Source organism: Fusarium phalaenopsidis, assembly GCF_050370095.1.
Source record: "Fusarium phalaenopsidis strain FUZ10S chromosome Unknown contig_32288, whole genome shotgun sequence".
NCBI classification, from domain to species: Eukaryota; Fungi; Ascomycota; class Sordariomycetes; order Hypocreales; family Nectriaceae; genus Fusarium; species Fusarium phalaenopsidis.
In genome coordinates this window covers 1,071,679-1,092,025 of record NW_028145412.1, presented here as the reverse complement: position 1 = coordinate 1,092,025, position 20,347 = coordinate 1,071,679, and the positions used below count along the sequence as shown (strand labels likewise).

Below are 20,347 nucleotides of genomic sequence, written 5' to 3'. Positions count from 1 at the left end.
TGGTCGAGATTCAACTGATTAAATGAAGATGATGTCGGTTGAGGGATTTTTGTCACGCTTGCTTGTTTGTCCCACTCGCTTATCATGTACGTTATGCTTTGGACACCAACGGAATATTTCTGGTTCTGGATGAGCAAGAAGAAGACCGAGCCTTGGGCATCCTTCAAGGGCTCAGTCTGTCTCAATGCTCCCTCAGTCAAGTCTTTTTCATGTCCTCCAAAGCTGAGATTGTCAAGATAAGAAACCAGCGACCCTTCCTGGTCTCCTTCGTCGAACATTATGGACCCCTGAGGATACCCAGGGATTGTAGCGTCGTCGAAATATCGTAGCTTTCTGCTAGATACCATAGCCGCCTTCTCAGGTCCAAGGAGATGACCACGTAACTGATGGCACCACCCTTCACAAGGCCAGTGGTATGTCGATCATTGGCGTAGATTAACCAAACATCTTCAACAGCCACGCATAACTTCTCCTCCTCATTATTCTGTGCGCCAACACACAATTCAAATGGACCATCTACTGAAGCCCAAGTCCACGAAGGGGCTTTGTACGCAGATGATCGGGACATTCTCGAATGGACCACATACCAGCAAAAGGTAGTTGGTAAGTGGCACCGCCAGAGACCAGCGAGATAATAGACCCATAAGCCCCGGCGATTATAAGAAACGTCCCGCAAATGATAACAAAGACGCTCCAGACAACCATAAGACATCACCTCGGCGTTGGACCGTACCAGCTTTAGACCAGTCATCATATAGCCACATGCAGCCGCAAGGTTGAAATGACATTAAAATTTCGAGAGACCAAGCAACCAAACACAGGGATACCACTGGCGATATAGGCCATGGCCGTCACGCCTGCGGTGTAACCAAGCCAGGTTCCCCAGTGGACGATTGTGTTGGAGGTAAGATGCTTCGAGCTTCGAAGAATGCGAACGAAAAGAAGTTTACTCGGAAACTAGGCGGCTCTGCCGGAGGTGCCGTTGTTTCTGTAACAAAGCCTGTTAAACTGCTGAAGTCTTTTAATTATGAGCTGACCTACTCCTACTAACACATTATACACATTACAGATGAGCTCGAAGGGCCATGTTACTCCCACGCCAGAACCTATTCAGTCCCTCTTCAGAATCTCCCAGCACAGGGTCATATTTAGGCTTGGGGATGGACCAAATCTTCTCATACTCTCCTCCACCTTTGATGAAATCCCATTCGCCTCCGTTATATGCCCCCATCATTGTGAATCCCGATAGCTTGATGTTTGATAGGGCCTCCCTGGGGTTCTCAGCCTCGATTCCATGACCAGACCCTGGTGTCAAGAGCTTCAGTTCATTCTCTGGCTTTGTGTCATAGGTCTTGTGTGCTACACCAGCCGGAATGAGAAAGATGTCTCCTGCCTCAGCTTTGAGCTCGATGCCGCCCTCCTCCTTGGCCGAGCCGTACGTATTATCATGCATATCCTCAGAGGTGTCAGCGACGCCAAATCGGATCGTCGCGTGGCCTGATAGCACAGCCATAACCTCATGGGCCTTGGAGTGAAAGTGGGAAAGCTGGGTCTGCCCATAACGGACGAGCCACTCCACTTTCCAACCATTGTTTTCGAATAGATCATAAACCCTAGCTGCACTGCAATGGTCGTGGTTCTGAGTGGTTCGTGGCAGCACATTCTTGTAGTGCAGCAGAGGGCGCGGAGAGTTCGGGATGAGATCCGTAGGGGCGAGGAAATACTGCTTTATTTCCACCATGGTGAAAGCTTGCAAGAAAGGTCTTGGTCTTCGTACACGGATATGGATTTGGTGTACTTATCTACGCTCGCTACGAAATCGTGAGGATTATTTATTGATTTCATATCAGACAAATGGCCGGCAGATATCTCCGAGTGTCGTGGGGTCGTCTTGTCAGCACCGGCACATTTTCCCGATCGTGGGGATGGGATGGACGAATGAGACCTCTTCCAGCTCAAGCCATTCAACCTCTGGCTCAGGGCTCTACTCCGGACATAGCCCTCAACCATGTACGGCAGAAGAGTCCGAGACAAGCCTTATGGGATCGCCTTCCAAGTACATGCAGCAACCGTTCGGGTATCCCTAAGCGATTTGTGGTCGAATGGTCTAAGTCACTCCGAAACCCTTTCGGGCAGTTCGAGCGAAGAATGGCCCCGGCGAGCATTGCTTGTCTCGCTGCTGCGGATGAATGCCCGACCAATGCCTGTAGAGTAGGTAAGACCTAGATTAAGAATAGTCTCAGTCTCGGACAAGAAGCTTACGGCGAGATTAAATACAAAGGGGGAATCTATAGTAGTTTAAAATGCCAGTTGGTTATCAAGAACAGACCGACAAGTCCGCGGCCCACATGAAGAGTTTGCCGGTAGTCTAATAGACCTGACCCATTCAGGTCCTTTCCAGAATTTAATCTTCAAACTCATCTTCCCATTAAGAAATAGTGCCAAACTTGCCCCAGGGTTAGGTAGTCGACCACTGATGAACGCAATTGAAGGGTAGATAGATGGGGTGGATCTGCAGCCCTGTAAACATCAGTTGCAGGGAGTGGTAGCAATCGATCCTCTCATCGAATCACAGCTGAACAAATGTTTCCATACTGAAAGATCATTTTAATACTTTATCCAAGGGCATTTCATTCATGGCACAACTATCTTTGTGTGCCTTCCTCATAACTTCGTGACAAGAAAGAGCTTGAGACAAGCCTTTCGATGATATCTATACATATCGGTCTCCCAGAACCCCATTTTTCCGTTCCTCGCTGTCATTCTGTCCCTCATGTCTCCCATCTTGATCATCATCGCTTTCGTCCTTGTCCCTCTCAGCTCTCTTCCGAACCTTGGACGTAAAGGTTACCATCTTGGCGTACTTCTCCGTCGTCTTGGTGATGGTCTTCCACACAACCTTCCATGTGAGCTCGCTTCTCATGGTGTGATAGAGGGCAAATAGTAGGAGGATAGCCCCAAAGGATGCGACCACCCACCACTTAAGGGCTTCGTCAAGATCCTTTAAAGGCTCCGTGTTCATGGCAAGCAAACTTGCAACCAAGCTAGGGGGCACAAAGAGTGACGCAAGGACAGTAAGATTTCCCACACTCTCGCTATTCTTGGCCGTGTTTCTCGCGTCTTCGAGGCTGATGGCATTGTTGACCACTGTGCTGAGACGATCGATACGTACCTCGTAGTCGTTGAGACGCTCCTGTATGCGCTCGTAGTCTCGTCTGTAGGGATCAAAGATTGCCTCTGTGTCGATCCGGTAGGCTTCGCCTTCATAACGCTTTTGTCGGAGTTCCAGATCCGATGCTTGGCGTAGAGTTGCGGAAAGCATATCTCGGCAAACAGGTACCCATCGACGCCAGATGTTAAGCTTGTTCAGGATGGGTTCTCGATCATCGTTGACTGGTAGGAAGGCGGGCCGAGATATCTCCCAATCGATCTGGTTAAGACGAGCGTTGAGATAGTCGGTGAAGGTGAGCCAGTCTGTACACACAAGGTGCAGCAGGGCTTGAACAGGAATCACGAGGGGAGAAGTTGGGGAAGAAGGCGATGGCAATCGTGGGAAGCATGTCTCTTTCTGGGCCCAGAACACAAAGTCTTCAAGCCAAGATTTTGGCGTCTCATCCTGATCACTTCGCATTGAAGGCGGAGCTAGGGGGATGTCGTCTGGTGGCGAGCTAAACAGAGGTAGCTCATCCCAGTTGGCATATCCACGCCAAAGGGGATATCCCTGCTGAGGAGTTGGCTCGAGGAGAAGAACAGCTTGAAGAGACACGTTAGCGGGGAAAACTGATGCTTGGAACCCAACTGAAGTTGATCTTACCAACAGCCGTGTCGTTGTCAATATCATTGCGGAGCCAAAAGGTTGCTCGACTGCGAATGTGTCCAACCTTGGCATCCACGGGCGCGTCTCCTAGTTGAGATGAGGATCCATTGGCGGCCTTGGAGGCTTTATTCTTCGTCCCATCCTTGCCCATAGCCGGGTCTTTATCCCAAAATGCTTGATTGTCGTCTCCGTCCATTCGCCGCATCACGTTGAATCTGTCAACGGCCTCTTGGGCTTCGCTGAGTTCCTGATGGTTTGGAAAGTATCGGGATCGGACGAGCCGCATCTGGAACCAGTTATGTTGCCGAGACATTACATCGAGCATTGGAGGCTCACGCCATGGGTCTCTAACGTTGTTCCAAACGTAGTCGATGAGTTGAGTGCGGAAGAAACGAGGGTCGATATCAAGTCCAGCTCCCAAGGTTTCGATGATGTCTCGGGAAAGATCCTCGACAACAAAGAGGCTAAGCTTGATGTCCTTGCGTGAGATTGAGTTGTCTTTGACTCGGGAAACGGCTTCTTCCAGTCCAGCAAGCGCAGAATGTGGATGCAATTCGTCAAACTGGTACCTTTCGACGGATGGCTTGCCTTCTGATTTGTACTCGAGTAGAGCCACGTTCATCCTTTTCGCTCGTAGAAATTGCTCTCTTTTTATGTCTAGACTTTATCAGACATGATTAAACGATTGAAACACGCAACTTGGCTCACCTGGAATGGTATCCCCATAGACGTAGCGTGGCTTCTGATTCTTCACAGGCACCTCACCTGGAAAAGTGCACCATCGCGTCGGAATCGTGCCAACCTCCATGAAGTCGACGAGAAGCTGAAGTTGAGGCCATGTTCCAGCCAGACTCTTGACGTACGTAAGGTACTCTCCCTCTGCCCTGTCTGTGCTGTAGTTGTCAATTAGCAACGTTGTTACGTGAGATTGGTAGCCAGCTACTTACTCGCCCCAATACCTGCCCTCCTCCTTCAGTATCCGGATCACATCTTCCCTCTTCTCATCCTGATACGCATCCCCAAAGAAATACGTGTTCGTGCCCAAATCCTTGCGAAAATACTGCCAGTTTGACCGCTTGTAATATCCAAGTGAGCGTCGCGCCGCCATGTTGACGCGGCGTGCGGGGAAAGAGCCTGCTCAAGATGAAGAAGAATGCAGAAAAGCCTCAAAAAATGGTGGCAGGGATGGTGTCATGTTTTTGTAGGCTAGTGCGGCTGTGCGGTCAAGGGTCCGCTGGGAGCTCGGTGTGATCCCTGTCGTGTCGAGAGCTGGGCTGGTCAGCCTAGAAGTGCACCTCGGGCACACCACCAGCTCTGAGAAGTAGACGCAGGGATTCAGGCGGCCTTCAAGCCTGCAGAATTCTTCGTAACAGGACAGAGCCTGGCGCCACAGCGGCTAAACGGCTCAAGACGCCGAGGATGGGTATGCAACAAGACGAAGCACAGCCTCAAGATGCAGATTTTCTGTGCTCAAGAGAAGAAGCACCAGACCATCCATACTTTCACGTCCATCTTGCAGGGCGTAAATCCCACTGGCGACCAAATCTTTGGCATGAGGCATTGCAGGCAGAACGAGAGCCTAGCATGCCACCAGGCGGAGGTCGCACCGCAGTTTAAACCGACATCTGCACCGACAAGCTGGCAAGCCATCGGGCATATCACATTCTTCGCGTTACCACCTTAGGATTAACTTCGCCATAGCGTCTCCGTCGGCAAAGAGTCTGAAGACCATCACGGTAGGCACAGAAGGTCGGGCAAGATGACACGAAATAACGGTGGCGTGATGCATGGAGCCTAGGCTTAAAAAGCAGGCTATTTCGAGTAGATACATTTTATCGCAAGTATGCCTTGCAGCTGTCGGTGATGATTCAGGATCTCGGGTGGGTGGTCAGAGACATTGTTGATGATTTGATCTTGTCGGCCAGGAGATGGCAATGGGCAATGCAGTCGTGAGAGGACCAGACCAACGAGAGTAGTAAGGAAGAAGCACCTCAGATAAACCAACCACCATGTTCAGGAAGATGAGCGAGAAGCAACATGTTGCTTGGCCGCAATGGACAAGCAACCGACTCCAAACGGGCGCCGGCCCGATAAAAGCGCACATTCTTCGAAGCTCAATGAATTAACACTAGCATTCTTTAAGTCCAGCTGCATGCAGGCCCTATCCTATATCCTAATAAAGAGGCTCGCAGACAATCGTAAGTGGAGTTTGCTCTTGCAACGCATCAACTGACAGCAGCACCTACGGAGGGACGAACCACCCGCTACCCGCCTTGTCCCGACCTGTAGACCGGGCGGCCCGGGCCTAACCCACCCCACCAAACCCGGCAATTCTTAGTGGCCACCAGCGCAAACTCCGGTCCATGTACGACTTGGCGGGCTTCTGGGGACTTGAAGGAGAGCTGGGTCGAGCAGATGACCTAGAGGAAGTCTTAAAAGGTTAATGCAGCGAGGAGCGGGAGAAATTGATGCGTAAGCTAGACAAAATTAATGCTTGCTGGGTGGAACAAGGCCCAAACCAGAGTGAAGGCTGTGCCAACATTGTGCAGTCTCGTTTGATTATCTTTTACCCTCAGGCCCAGACGATCTGTCCCAAAGATGAACAGTACCTTGTCAATTCCGACCCTCTCGAGCAATTGTTTAACTTGAGCACTCGGATAAGATACTGACACCTCCGACGGTTGCACCAAAATTTGCAGCCGCTCCTAGTCTAACCGTAAGGTAGGTAGGTAAAAGAAGCCCCGGGCATTGGTAGCGAAAGAGATAGAGACGTGTTCAAGGTGGCGACTCATTCCAGTCGTGGCCTTGAGTAGTTTGGTGTTTGATCCTGTTCATCACTTCTATCGTTCAAGATGAAAAGCTCAAGGCACGATGTGGTCGCGGATATCTGAGAAAGAGTTGTTGAACTGACATTGCGAAAACACCTCCAACGGACGAGAGAGAACTTCCTACAGACGCCAAACTGCGACCGTAAAAATTTGTGTATTGCCTTTGAAGGTATGAATAGGGTCAAAATGTTGCCTATCGTTGGTATCTTCGACGGAAGTCTCCTAAAGAGTGTGCTTGATGCAGCCCCTACAGCACGGCCGAGCAAGCCGCGTGAACTCCTCAATATTTATCAGGCAGAGTACGACGTGGCAGAATGTCCTCTTCTCGAAAATTCCATATTAGCATTCATAGATGCAGGCACATGCGAAGAGAAGATACTTAATGCCTTCGGAGTTGCTATGTGGTTCTATTAGGCGCTCTAGGATGTTGAGCTGGATTTCTGATGGCAAGACATTCCATGATGCCATGTTAGTGCAATGATTTAGATTGATTGGCAAGGAAGTCAAAATGGAGTACCATGGTGGTCGTAAAGATATGGGAATCTCTTTATATATCACACTACCTTTATGAAGCCTATCTTTGCGCCTCCCAGTTGGGGGTGAAACTCATAACAAAGTTACGGTGTTGTGCAGAGTTGAGCTTGATGCTAACATTTTATTGAGAAGAGTTTTTTACGCTAAACAAATCACCCAAAGCAAGCATTTTGTCTCTAGTCCGCCCTCAATCTCTTCGAGTGCAAAAAGGTATAATCCGGCATCGCATCCCTGACCCACTGTTCCAACTTCCGTCCACCTTCCTCGCCGAACTCACTCCTCCACTTGGCAGCCTCCTCGTCAATGTTGATATTGCCAGCTACCTTTGATGAATCGATTTTGGAACTTGCATTGATGGTGCTCAACATTCTCTGCTCCATGCTCGACAGGCTATCCAGCTTCTCCTTGTTTGCCTTGTCCCAGGAGAATCGGAGCTTATCCTGGTCAAGACCTGCCAGGGCAGCATACTTGGAGACCAAGTTAGGAGAGGTCATGATATCGTCGGCATCGAGCACGATCGGCCACTGACTGTCCTCCCCAAAGTGTTTGACGTAAAAGTCGTACATGGCGCGGAACCACTTCATAGTCACCTCGATATCAAGGGGCTCCTTCTGCCAGCGCGAGAAGCCGTCCATTTCCATCCTGGTGAGGCAGGTTCGAAACAAAGATGGGAGTTGCATGGCGGGGTGGCGAATTAGAAATGTTGGGCTCCAAATCTTGAGGAACTCGTCAGGCAGAAACGTGAGGTTGAGCGACGAACGAGTTGGGTTCGGCGTGTTTGTCGTGACAAAGGTTTTGGGCTCTCCAGGGACATTGATGGTTCCATACGTGTACTGAGAATCATAGAAAGCACTCGTCAACATGATTGCATGCTCCTTGACATATACGAGTTGCCCTTCCTGGTCGGCAGCGGCGATGTATTCCTCAAGCCGGCTCAGGCATTCCTTCTGTCGATCTTCCAGGTCCTTACACTCCTCCTCAGTCCAGTCTTCCATGGGCTTCTGGAGTAGGTTCAATCGTGTTCCGATCGAAGGCAGGAAGAAATATCCGCCTTCGCGAGCGGGACGAACGCCCTGCTCGTCAAGGTTCAGCACCTTGACCAACAAGTTGGATGCTGTGCGAGGAGAGGTGAGCAGCCAATATCGACGGCGCTCCTGTGATGCTGAGCCTTGAGTCATGGTGTATGAGTGAACACGCCTTGGTGTTGAAAATATTTGTAGGATAGGTTGAGGATATAATGATGAAGTGCGGATAGTGGAAACAGGATAGTACTCATCCACCTCCCGACGACAACCCCAGGGATATTTATACTCATCCTGCCAAATCTCTACACACCCTTTCACCTCACTCGCGCTTGGTCGGATAATAATCGCCGTCGTATCTCGGCCCCTCGGCCTGGGACTCGCGCCGGACCTTCGCTTCGGCCCCTCGCAACTGCATGCATCGCTGCATGGAACCACATGTGGGACTTGTTAAATTCAGCGAGATGTAACATGGCCTATGCAGCGGACTTCTCGGACATCCGCTTAATAATTAAACAAGTCCGGCATTTGCGAATATTCCGATAGGAAGCGGGTGATCGACGTCAAGCCCTTGCTGCCCCTCTCCGCGCGACGAGGTTCGAGACACTACCGCCTCCCGGGGAAAACTCATTCGGTTTCTCGGCATTCTCACTATCTACTGGCAATTCTGGTTATCTCCGCACCGAACGGAAAACCTTAAGGCTTTCCCCGTTGGACCGTAGGGCTTAGTGCCTAGGATATGTACTCCCTCTGTCAACATCTAGACGCGCCAGCCCCAGGGGGTACTTTTGTCATGATCAGCATCTATGAGGTAAATAATAGTCCAATATGACTCCACTCCACCAAGCTCCGAGTCAATCTGAGACAGCGTCGACTCATCAAGGGTCCGAGCCACTGATGTCAAGAGTTGCCTGACAAGCATATCCACCGAGAGCCGCCGAGCGCCGTCTCGCGAGGGCCGGCTTATGGTCTCTTTTCCCAATTGTCGGAGTCTGTTGTTCCGGGCGGGCAATGGTGCCAAAAATGAGGCTGGGTTTTTGGATAGGCAATGATAGATGGGGAGGGGGTGTATTGGGGTGGTCAGCCCTGTTTCTAGGGTGGTCAGCTTGGATTTATCAGTCATGAATTCTCTGCCACGATGTCTGAAAAGCTGTCAAGAACCCGATAATCAAACTGTGAGTTCCAGAGGAAGACTAGTAAACTCAATTGTTGTGCTATTATCCATTACGTCGCCAGTCAGCTTACCTCATCCCACCAGAACAGCTATCCTTCTGTCTATCTGTTTGTCTGGTCATGCGGATGGAATCGATTTTCCTCCTATCCAAACTAGGATAGAATTGTCTTTGCTGGACATGTCACAAAGTCGTCTTGACTTGAAAGTACCTCGAGATGCTTTTCTCGGCGCCCTCATGAGTAGGTGCTCAGCACATCTAGCCCAGCTCTCGGAGAGTTCGGTCGTTCATTAGTGTCTATGAATTTCTTGAACTAGGCTCTTTCATTTGTGCCTGACGTCCTCTTGAAACCCTTCATAGACTCAAAAACGACCATGTAAATTCCCATCTACCCACTGCCTTGCTAGTTCACACGAAGTTGTCAGAATGCCGGGCCTAGGACCCATAACACAAATTCGTGGGCAACCTCCAACAAAGTTCTTTCAACATTGCTTTCTTCGTCTTATTCGAGGATGAGAAGAGCATTCTACAAAGTCTGAGGACTTATGCATGATCTTGTGACTTCTCGCCGCATAAATTCAGATATTTCCTCGCCTTCTAGTTATCGGCCTTATTTCGTTTGTGGCCTACGCACTTGTCACATACCCAGCTATCAGAAATCCCTCAAACTTACAGTTCTTCTCGAATACAATACCCTTCCACAAGTCTATACCCGACATTCGTATAAATTCGGGTTCTACGGGCCATACGAACCTGAGGCTCTCCCAGAACAGCCTGAATATCTGCCTAGCTACTTAAACGTGGAATCTCCTATGATAGAGGTTCTCATTCCTAGGAGGTTAAGAATCGGCCCATATTTCATCTTAAAGAGCCACTTCACCTGGACATTGCCAAGTTAGGTACACAAGCACAATCCGCCACAAAACAAGATATGGGGCATTTTCATTGTGCTTGGGTTTCAGAATATCTACTTGGTACATGTTTAGATGGCTTTATGAGAATTCAGCAGTTTAAAGACGGTATGGTCATTTGAACTCAGTCCTTAACCCAAAATTAGCCAACAGAATTTCAAGAACCATGGCTCTTAACAATGCGAGTAGCACCCCACTATGGCCTAGGCACATGCAACGTGTAGCAAGTTTCCTCCATGCATCATCACATACCAGAGGTGAGGAATGTTCCCCGCAATGACGGCCGTGGAGTGCCGAGACATCTCCACTCCAAGTCTGACAGACTGGTTCCTGAATATGCTTAATGACACAAGTGGACATCTTACCTGCGTTGAGAGCTTACGAATCCTAGGCCAAGAGTAGGAATATCTCTCGGCACTCGCTGCAGCCCTGTCCTGAGCTGTCACGATCTCCCAGATCAAGTCGCGATCGACAGTTCAACAGTCCAACCATGTTCCACCGATCCTTTGCATAGCGAGACACGGTATCTTTCACTCCAATGATTGGCACGGAGAGGCTGGCCGAGAGAATGGTGGCGCGGTAAGCTGAGAGTTTCGAGCTTCACTTGCAGGACTGACTCGCAGCCGTGTCTCAAGTCGGAGAAATGTTGAACTTGGAGGGAACATGTGATGATAACTTGAGAAGTTGGTTGCTACGCTCTCAGCCTGTATTGCAAGTATAAGAAGGGCAGTCATCTGCATAGAATTTGAGATCCCCCACGCCTTCGAGCAGACTTCTTCACACAACAACCATGGCTCAAATTCAGGATTTCCAGGGGATGCAATATTCCCGCTCCGGCCCCTCATCCGAGAAGCTTGACTATGGATACTTCAACCAGCAGTACGCCTCCTCATCCTACCAACAGGAACGCGACCTGAACCCTGCCATGATAATTCAGCCCAAGGGAGACCAAGATGTCATCGGGGCTGTCAACTGGGCCAGACAGAATAAGGTTGCCGTCGCCGTCAAGAGTGGTGGTCACCAGTACAGCGGAGCCTGCTCGACCGGTGGCAAGAACATTCAGATCGACCTCTCCAACACGTACAAGGACATGAAGGTCCTCAACCCCAAGGTCCCTGTTGCCAAGGACAGGGCGCTAGTCTTTGTCGGTGTCAGCAATCAGCTCAAGGACTTCAACGCCTATCTCAGGCATAATGGACTTTTTGTTCCACATGGACAGTGCGCCTATGTCTGTGTGGGTGGTCATGGACAAACAGGTGGCTATGGCCAGCTTGGCCGCAGCTTCGGCCTGTTTGGTGATCATATCAGGACCATTCGCATGGTTTGCCACGACGGCGTCATTCGAGAGATCACCAAGGATAGCGATGCTGAGCTCTTCCACGCCATTCTAGGCGGCAGTCCCGGAAACTTTGGCATCATCACCCACTACATCGTCGAGGTGTTCCAGGGCAAGAGTTACATGGGGACTGTTGCTGGCCCCAACGGAATCAAGGGTCCTCATGGAATGAAGGCCCTCTATCTCTACAACCCCGACGTCCTCAAGAAGCTTCTCACTGAGGTGGCAAAGATGGGGGATGACGCCAAGTTTCCGCAAGGTTTCGACCTCTGTGTGAGCGTTCTCAGTACCGATTTTCCCGTCACAATTCTGTTCCCATCTTTGAAGGATGCCAGTCTGTGGGAGAAGATCCAGAACAAGATCAAGCAAGCCCTTGCTGACGATGTCCTGGACCTCCTTAACGGAGCTTTCCCGGCTATCATTGTTGTCTACGCCCAGTGGTGCCCTGTCAGCAAGGCCGACAAGTACGATAAGAGTGTTGATGCTTGGTTCCAAAAGTTCCGAGACCTCAAAGATTCCTTCAAGTTGCACACTCTGCGGATTGAGGAGTCAGAGGCCGACGAGGACATGTCCAAGATGACCGGGCGATGGATCTTCCCCAAGCAGCGGGAGTTTGACCTTCCTTACGTCAAGCGCACATACGCCACTAACTCGAGAACTCTTGAGAAGAATGGCTGGGTCGATTCTGTGGTTAAGCGTCTCGACTTGATCTACAACCCGCGCCAGAAGCTCGGCCACAACAAGGGTGAGGACGAGTATGAAGTCTACACCCATTGCAAGCTCTCAGTTCAGATCCAGTGCTTCGGAGGTGACAACTCGCGTTTTTATACCGACAGGAACAACGGAACCTCTTACAGCTGGAGAGACTCCAGTGTTGTCCAGACACTCGACTGCTTCCACGATCCTGGCGACAAGTACAAGCAGTACGCTCTCAACTGGCAGAAGGAGAACGACGCCATCATGGTTGGCCGTTCTAGTCCGTTCAGCAAGCAGGACAAGCGTGTGCTCTGGGGCTCTTATGGAGACTGGGATCTTGGAAAGCCCGAGATTTGGAAGTGTTACTACGAGGATGAGCAAAAGTACCAGAGATTGGGCAAGGCTAGGGGCAAGGCTGATCCCAACGGTACCTTTACTGCGAACCCGTTCGCTGTCAAAGCTATCAAGGAGACCTAGATACTTGAACGGGCTGACAGTGAGTGAGAGAGCTGGGAGAGAGGGGCTGAATGGGCTTGTGTGCCGTTACGAAATCGTCTTCAGACAGCAATCCATTTTATTGCATGTTTTCACACAAAACAGCTGTAATTGATACCATTAAAGAGGACCAGTAGCTTGTCGAGTAATTATTCAGTCCCTGTATATCCTTTCGAAGCTGGCCTCGAAGGCGCTTGCTTTGAGCCGCTGCAACGGTGGTCTCTGACACATACGACCATACCCATTGGAAAATACGGGATCCCGTCCGCTCTCCCATAGTCAAGCCAATGAGGGGCGGATTAGTAGTTGGGTCGGTGACGACCAGCGAATCCCCGCTGTTGTATGTCTTTTTTGAAACTTTTGTCTATTTTTATTGCCTTATTCTTCATGGTGGTGTTGTGTTGAGGCTGTCGAGATTGTGCGTTGGGGGCAACCGTTCACCTCGAGGCTCCAGCAAACGTGTCCTAAGTCCATGGAAAATCGGTCTTGCTATACACCGCGAGCGCTCGATAGGGTTTGTGTAAATTTTAGTAATTCTGGGTCATTATGGGGCGAATAGAGTGGACCAAGCGGACATGACCTTGCTCGCCGTCTTGGGCGCAACAACTACTTCAAGTCTCTAGCGTAAGTTCACAACTTAAATCGTGATATTAAGTGCAGTCACACATTTTATTGGAGAAATGCGTATAAATGACTCTATTCTTATGTATACCGTGTAGTCTATCTATACTTATACTGAGGCCCGCTGGGCTTGCCCCGTCAAACAAAGGACAACGCCCACCGGCATTGCAACATCCAATCTTGCCGCGGTCCGCTAGCTATACGAGTTAGGCTCTCATCAGGTTTGATGAGCCTAGTAACGGCCGCCGTTGTTGAACGTGTTGTTTGTCTTCTGCTGCATCTGGAGGAGAGCCAACGTACGAAGTTCAGGTTCAACGCGGAGCATCCTAGGCTCCTTGATACGACCCACGTTCCCATCTGAGACCAAAGTCTGAATACTTTGATCTGGCTGATGGAAGATAGCATGCGAGCGGTCAGAAGGGCCCTCGTAGTTGGCCTCCAGGCACGCAGACCGAGTTTCCAGGCAACCACTGTACAGGCTCCTTCTCGCACTAGAACTCGATTGCCCACTCAGGGTGGTTGGATGGGAAGTTGCGCCATAAACTGCGTTCTTGGCCGCCTTGCTGGAAGCCTTGGAGCTGGCATGAGTGCAGGTGTTAGACATGATGAACGCCTGAGGCTGACAGAAATCCTGTTGCTGGGTTTAAGATAGTTCTGTAAGGGTGGGAATCGCGTGTATGTTCGAACTGAGGCTGGACAATTAGGCTGAAGAGAACAGAGAGCGTCTTGTCAAAGTTAATGGACGGGAGCTTTTATACTTGGATATTGTACCTGTCACTTGGAGTACGCAATTCGAGACCATGGTGGTGTTCTGCTCATCTTTCAGGCAATTGATGATGATTAATGCGCACCAACAAAGAGGCACAACAATGGCCATGGCCCTGTGAGCGTGTAGTAGGGGAATTGCGAACAATGGAATCAGGGGCCACTGAAACAACGAGACAAAGAAATCAAGAAAACAAGCATCACGTGAATCAACTGAACATGAGCCAACATTTCAATGCAAAAGATAGTCTCGTTCGAACTCTTTACAAAATTTTCGTCAAAGGAAACTTGAAGCCAAAGGCCAAAGGTGGTGGTCAGGTTTTGGTTCAATATGGAAAGAATTGTGACTAACCTATCACCGAGATTCTATTCTTTTCTCATTAGGCACCAACTAGCAACTGTTTTCATCGAGACTTGTGACAGTCAGCACTGGAATCCTGGTGAGTCCCAGCAAAGATGTTTCCTTGTCCATTCTCATCCTTTAACAGGGCTCGGCCAAACCTGAGGCGCAAGCCTCTTTAGCTTAACAATCACATCTCAGTCTGTCACAAAGGATAACAAAGAACAAATGAAGTTTTTGAGTTATGACCAGGGTCGCGTATCGGTGACGCCCTTCCAAACCTTTGCGCGACATGGCCCTGTCGGACGCTAATCCCACTCAAAAATCACCTATCATAACCTCAACAGCTGGGCTGTAGCCAACATAACCGCTGCCTAAATGTCTGAGGCATCAACTGTTTGGGCTTCGAGCTCATGACTCTTAGAAACCTTAGGCTGCCCATGGTTGCAAGACCTTCCCGTCACTTCATGCCGCTTTTTGATGACCTGATATCACACCGAGAGCCGGCTGGTTCGGCAGATGCAAAGCCAACGCGGCTGTTTGACGAAGAGTGTCATACTTCTCTCATTTGACTGGCCACTGAATACCTTTGAGCAAGTCTGGATGCAGTCAAGACGTTCAACGTGATAGGCTAGCTCGCCATAGCTGGAGCTCGGAACAACAAAGCCAATGAAAATGCGCAGGTAGCGTTCCATCACCGACTTTGCCGCGCTGTCCCTGGTAACATCAGCCATCTTTCTAGGCCGGCGAGCCCCACTAAAGAAGCATGATCACAGCAGACCAACGAATCACTAACCACTCTTAAACGCCAGCTTGACTATCCGAAACTGCCGCGCATTGCGGGAGTTGTGTATCTCTCTCAGAGTGAAGCTGCTGGTTCTTCTTATCACCATCTGTGACTTGGATACTGGGGGCATTTTCCATACCCTGGCATCTCATTTGCTGGATCCGAATCCTGGCGCTAAACAGGGCTTCTGGCTTCGCTTCCGTCTGGCCACTTCCACTAGAGCTGAATTTCATGCTACCGAGTCAAGGGATCGCATCCTCGAGAAACAAGACGAACCCTCGGGTGCTACAATCCCGCGACTCGTCTCTCTGACAGCACCATAGCACGGTCTTGGCTGCATGGCGTGCTTGTAAAAACAGGATTGCAAGGACCCTCTTTGGAGGCTGAGTGGACAGGGCCTTTACCGTAGAACACACCCAAAAAGGAGTTGTACGGCGATGATGATACGCACCAGGGGTCTCAGGACCCAGCCTGTTGCAACTGCAAGCCAACGGGAGTTTGATATGACCTGACGAGGATTTTTGTCATTTTGAGTGCCGGAATTACGGGTTTCTGTCCCTCCCGCATCAAAACTCCAGGCATCGCCTACCTGCTCGCCGCCACTTGGTGTGACCATGGTCAGTAGTTACCGTGGCTCTCGCGCCTAAGGGCAACCAAGATTGACATCTATTTAATATTTCTAGGCCTACCCTATCTCATAGACGCCCTCAAGATGCATTCTTTAATGTTTACCGCCCTCTCGGTACTTGGCTTGGTAGCCAGGGTACGCTCCGAGACCCAGTTCACCAACCCAGCGACGTGGAACGCCGAGGACGACGACCGATCCAACTACCAGGTATGCGAAGTCGGAGATAGGATACCCATCAGGTGGACGACAGATCGAGACAGAATAAGTGTTGCGGTTTGGGAAAGTGGTGGATCAGGACCTTTTCTCTGGGCTTGGGTCGATCGTAAGAGACCCTTTTCTTCTGACGTGCTTATACACCTTCTTACATGATGTTTAGAGAACCTAACCGAGCGATCTACAACATGGAAGGTTGACTTTGGCAACGGCCGCTTCGACACGGACATTGGAGCAGAACATGCCAGGTTCTGGTTCGCCCTTTACGACCCCGAAGATATCATAGACCGATCCGCAGATGGATCAAGGAGCTTGGTCAACTCTGCTTCTTTCAACGTGACCGTTCCCGATTATACACCAGCTTCGGTGACGACGAAGACGACGGCGATGACCGAAGAGGCCACCACTTCGTCCCTCCCGACCGAGACCGAGGCTGAATCTGAGACCACAAGTATAAGCACAACGGCGACTTCCAGCCCGACAGAATCAGCTGGCTCAGATGCTGCGGATAAGGAAGACGACAAAGAGCCGGGTCTTTCAGCTGGAGCTGCGGCTGGCATTGGAGTCGGTGCATCAGTCGGTGGAATCGGGATACTGGCCGGCATTGGTTTCTTCGTCTGGAGGCACTTGAAGAAGAGAAAGGAACAGCAATATTCGGGACCGCCTCAGTATTACCCACAACAGTATCATCCGCAAACGCAGTACCCGCCAGGCCCGGCGCAGCTACAGAGCCCTGGGGTGAAAGCCGAGTTGCCCACTCATTCTACAACCACTTCAACGAGCCAGGTATACGAAGCGCCATAGCATGAGGTTGCCTTGCGGGTTAGATGACGAGGCTTGGATAAGTTGAATTAGCGAAATGGTTTTTATTATATTTATCAGCGTGTCGTGGTCAAGACAAATGATAGCACAAGGCAATAGTTTGGAGACTTTGCGAATTTAAATTCAGGATTAGCTCTCTGGCATTTCCTTAGGCCTATTAACGTGTGGTGAAAAGAAGTCATCAGAATGATGGGTAGACACGTCCCCTGAAGAGTTCCATGGCCCATTTTGAGCAATCTAAAGCATTCCCACAGCAAGTGTTAGAATTAGACATCCAGCTGGCATAGTTACCCTCCTTTTACAATTTATTCTCTTTAATCTTAAGAATAGTAGCGGTTGGGTAGGCTTCATTCTGAGTCCTTAGCATGGCGATCAAGGGTAGCTGTCACAAATCCACTTAAGTCGAGGTGGCTTGTCCTTTGACAGAAACGGATTATATATCCCTTTTTGGAAAGTGTAATTCCCTTTCTCATTTAATCTTATGTCAAGGTCAAGGTCGTACTTGAGTTCATGGGTCCTCCACGTTGCTTGCACTGCCGGTCAAGGCTACCAACAACCACCCTGGCTCCTGCGAGTCAATGACGCACCCCTCGCAACCAAGTCAGGGTCGAGGCCTTGCACATTTCTTTCAGCTGTCGTGTCGCTCAGACATGGCCAGGGATTGTGTCAATCCCGCGCGTGGCGCCTGTGATGCAACGGGGATAATACCTGGTGTGGGTGACGGGCCTCCTTCTGTCACTTACCAGGCACACTGTGTCTCTAAACGAAGGCCTCTCGTCATTCATTCATTCCTTGTGTTTTCATTTTGTTACAGATCCGTTGAGATCCTACTCTGTCGATCAATATAAGGCCATGGCTAGTCCCTCACAACTTGAAGTTGGGATGGATCTGCGTCCCAAGTGCCAGCTTCAAGAGTGCGGGGTTTGCTTGTGGCTTCAACCTGACCATGCAGCCCTTGAACTGATCACTTCCGCTCTCCACCTTGATGCATAATCGGCGCCTGCAATACAACGAGGGAAGAGAGAACAAAGCAGGCTGCGAAATTCCTCGAGCTCCAGACCCCGCACATGTCTTTGACTCTCCCAGCCTGGAAGTTACAGCTCTTTTACCAGCCTCCAAGGTACTTACGATACCATGTCGGACAAGAACGAGGCCAAGACGCCGGGCAATACAGCTCAAGAGGCAGCCGCAGCCTCAGCCAACCACCAAAGCCTTCCACCAGCTGCTCAGGCCGTATCAACTGAAGCGTCACACGGCTCGGGAATTCTTCCTCCACAGCACTGGCAGCAGGCCGTCATAATCAGTACAAATCGCCACTTTACTTTTACTCCATGGCTGAGTGACTCTCAGGACGCAGATGACACCGCAGATGTCGACCCTGCGTTAGAGGACAACACCAGTTCGACTGCATCCATCGCGTCTAGTATCCTGAAATACCGCACTATCCTTGGAAGGACATTCCATAGTGAACAAGGCGATGCACATTACTGGTCAGTTAGCCAGTCAGGATTTGACGCACTCATTGGCTGAGCTTCAAGGGGTGCCAACGATGAGCGGCAAAGTGAAGCCATGGATATCAAGTGAGGCCTGTCCAGAGGATACACCAAGGCTATCGCATCATCTTACGCTTCCTTAGCCACCACTGCCAGACGCTCCGCCTTGATGGAAAATTGTTTCTTGCTCCACTGAGAAAGGATATCAAGGCAAGCATTTCCTTTGTTCTAGTATTGCACTAGATGCTCATTCAACGTCTAGAAAGCTGTCGACATTGGAACCAGAACGGGTATAGGCACATTAGCTTTAACTGCTTCACTCTCCAGGTTGGTTTCACAAGACTAACTTGAGCTTCTTCAATAGGTATCTGGGCCATGTAAGATTACTTTTCAAGTTCGAGAGACAAGAAAGCTCATCCCAGTGCAGTGATTTTGCCGATCAGTTCCCTGGTTGCGAGGTCATCGGAACCGATATATCGCCTATCCAGCCAAGCTGGACCCCTCCAAATCTTCAATTGTAAGTATTAGCTCAACACAACATAGGTATGAAACAATGGCTGACTACTTGCTTTCCCAGCCAGATCGACGACTGCACCAAGGAGTGGACCTTTACTGAAGCTTCTCTCGATTATGTTCATATCCGTTTCTTGACCGGATGCATTGGTGACTGGGAAGCTCTCATGAAGGTTGCTTATCGATGCCTCAAGCCCGGTGGCTATATCGAAAGTATGGAGCCGTCGGCCTACATCCAGAGCGACGACAACACCATTGAACCAGATAGTGCCATGGGTCAATGGGGCAAGATATTTGTCGAGGGTGGCAGTAAGATGGGACGGCCCTTTACAGTGGTTGAGGATGAACTTCAGAACAAGTCCATGGAGAAAGCAGGCTTTGTTGATATCCAGGAGAAGAAGCACAAGGTCAGTGACGCTTCGAAAGTCCTTAGGCTACGGATGCATCAAATCATGCACATATTGCTAACCATCCCTTTCTTCATAGTCTCCAATAGGCAGCTGGCCCAAGGATGAAAATCTCAGAGAGATTGGACAGTATGCTCAACTATCCATGGAGCAGGACTTTGAGGGGCTCATCCTATTCATGACAAACGTCCTTGGTGGCTGGAGTAGGGAGGAAATCCAGGTTTACATAACCCACCTGCGTCGAGAGATTCGCTCAGGAAAGAAGCATGGCTGGTATTGGCAGAAAGTTGTGTGGGCTCGAAAGCCGGTTTCGGCTTAAGTCCTCAGGGGTCAGATTGCATGCTATGAGATGGTTCCTAGCACAAGGCTTGATCGAATACGCTCTATGGTGGTTGCAGGGCTTGGATAACAAATACACTTGTCATTAGCCCAATAGCCGCATTTACTTACCGTCTTACGATGGATAGTAGAAGTATTGAGTGCTAGTGATTCAGAATGGCCGTTTCAGACGAGTCGAGGATGCTGATGATGAATCGCCGATTTCTCAAGGTCACATAAAGCTATCCGGAGCTTGCTATGCGTGAAGCGATTTATCGGATGGTCCGCATCTCTAGACGTATCAACACCATGGTAGCATGCATCACGACGTCATGAAGACCCGGATGCATCGCTTGTTCGGATGTCGGTTATGCCAGACAGCCAGAGTCTCACAGGGGACCGCTCTAACACCTTGCTCCGGGGTCGGGCTGGCCTTACTCAAGGCATGAAGCTATGCATAGCTTCATCACCCTTTTCCCATCGTACATGCTGCATGCCGGCGGCGTACGACGACGAAACAAGGCTCCTTCGTGGCCGTCGTGGCCTGAGACTCGGCGAGCTCCATGGCATTTATTCCGACCCTGATCAGCATTACGCTGCAAGAAAGAGATGGAGGACCAAAGGTCCAA

The 20,347-nt window shown here is 50.1% G+C and overlaps 6 protein-coding genes and 1 non-coding gene across 7 annotated transcripts; 4 read left to right on the top strand and 3 right to left on the bottom strand.

Moving 5' to 3' along the window:
* Positions 1 to 1,063: 1,063 nt before the first annotated feature.
* Positions 1,064 to 1,741, bottom strand: LRP88_03928 (cupin domain-containing protein; the record flags this gene model as incomplete). The annotated part of the gene is made up of 1 exon (XM_083240526.1): positions 1,064 to 1,741. One exon carries the CDS (start codon positions 1,739 to 1,741, stop codon positions 1,064 to 1,066), a length of 678 nt encoding a protein of 225 aa, XP_083103816.1.
* Positions 1,742 to 2,713: 972 nt separating this feature from the next.
* On the bottom strand, positions 2,714 to 4,925 carry LRP88_03927 (uncharacterized protein; the record flags this gene model as incomplete). The annotated part of the gene is made up of 4 exons (XM_083240525.1): positions 2,714 to 3,753; positions 3,815 to 4,474; positions 4,526 to 4,710; positions 4,765 to 4,925. 4 exons carry the CDS (start codon positions 4,923 to 4,925, stop codon positions 2,714 to 2,716), a joined length of 2,046 nt encoding a protein of 681 aa, XP_083103815.1.
* A 2,430-nt stretch (positions 4,926 to 7,355) lies between these two features.
* On the bottom strand, positions 7,356 to 8,357 carry LRP88_03926 (uncharacterized protein; the record flags this gene model as incomplete). Its single annotated transcript, XM_083240524.1, has 1 exon — positions 7,356 to 8,357. The coding sequence occupies one exon, from the start codon at positions 8,355 to 8,357 to the stop codon at positions 7,356 to 7,358; it is 1,002 nt and encodes a 333-aa protein (XP_083103814.1).
* A 2,717-nt stretch (positions 8,358 to 11,074) lies between these two features.
* LRP88_03925 (FAD-binding oxidoreductase) lies at positions 11,075 to 12,793 on the top strand (the record flags this gene model as incomplete). Its single annotated transcript, XM_083240523.1, has 1 exon — positions 11,075 to 12,793. The coding sequence occupies one exon, from the start codon at positions 11,075 to 11,077 to the stop codon at positions 12,791 to 12,793; it is 1,719 nt and encodes a 572-aa protein (XP_083103813.1).
* Positions 12,794 to 13,040: 247 nt separating this feature from the next.
* On the top strand, positions 13,041 to 13,156 carry LRP88_03924. The gene has a single exon (XR_014475165.1). It is a non-coding gene; the product is annotated as a 5S ribosomal RNA (ribosomal RNA).
* Positions 13,157 to 16,036: 2,880 nt separating this feature from the next.
* Positions 16,037 to 16,969, top strand: LRP88_03923 (uncharacterized protein; the record flags this gene model as incomplete). Its single annotated transcript, XM_083240522.1, has 2 exons — positions 16,037 to 16,159; positions 16,331 to 16,969. 2 exons carry the CDS (start codon positions 16,037 to 16,039, stop codon positions 16,967 to 16,969), a joined length of 762 nt encoding a protein of 253 aa, XP_083103812.1.
* A 1,152-nt stretch (positions 16,970 to 18,121) lies between these two features.
* On the top strand, positions 18,122 to 19,719 carry LRP88_03922 (class I SAM-dependent methyltransferase; the record flags this gene model as incomplete). The annotated part of the gene is made up of 4 exons (XM_083240521.1): positions 18,122 to 18,477; positions 18,908 to 18,997; positions 19,058 to 19,400; positions 19,480 to 19,719. The coding sequence occupies 4 exons, from the start codon at positions 18,122 to 18,124 to the stop codon at positions 19,717 to 19,719; spliced, it is 1,029 nt and encodes a 342-aa protein (XP_083103811.1).
* Between the last annotated feature and the right edge of the window lie 628 nt (positions 19,720 to 20,347).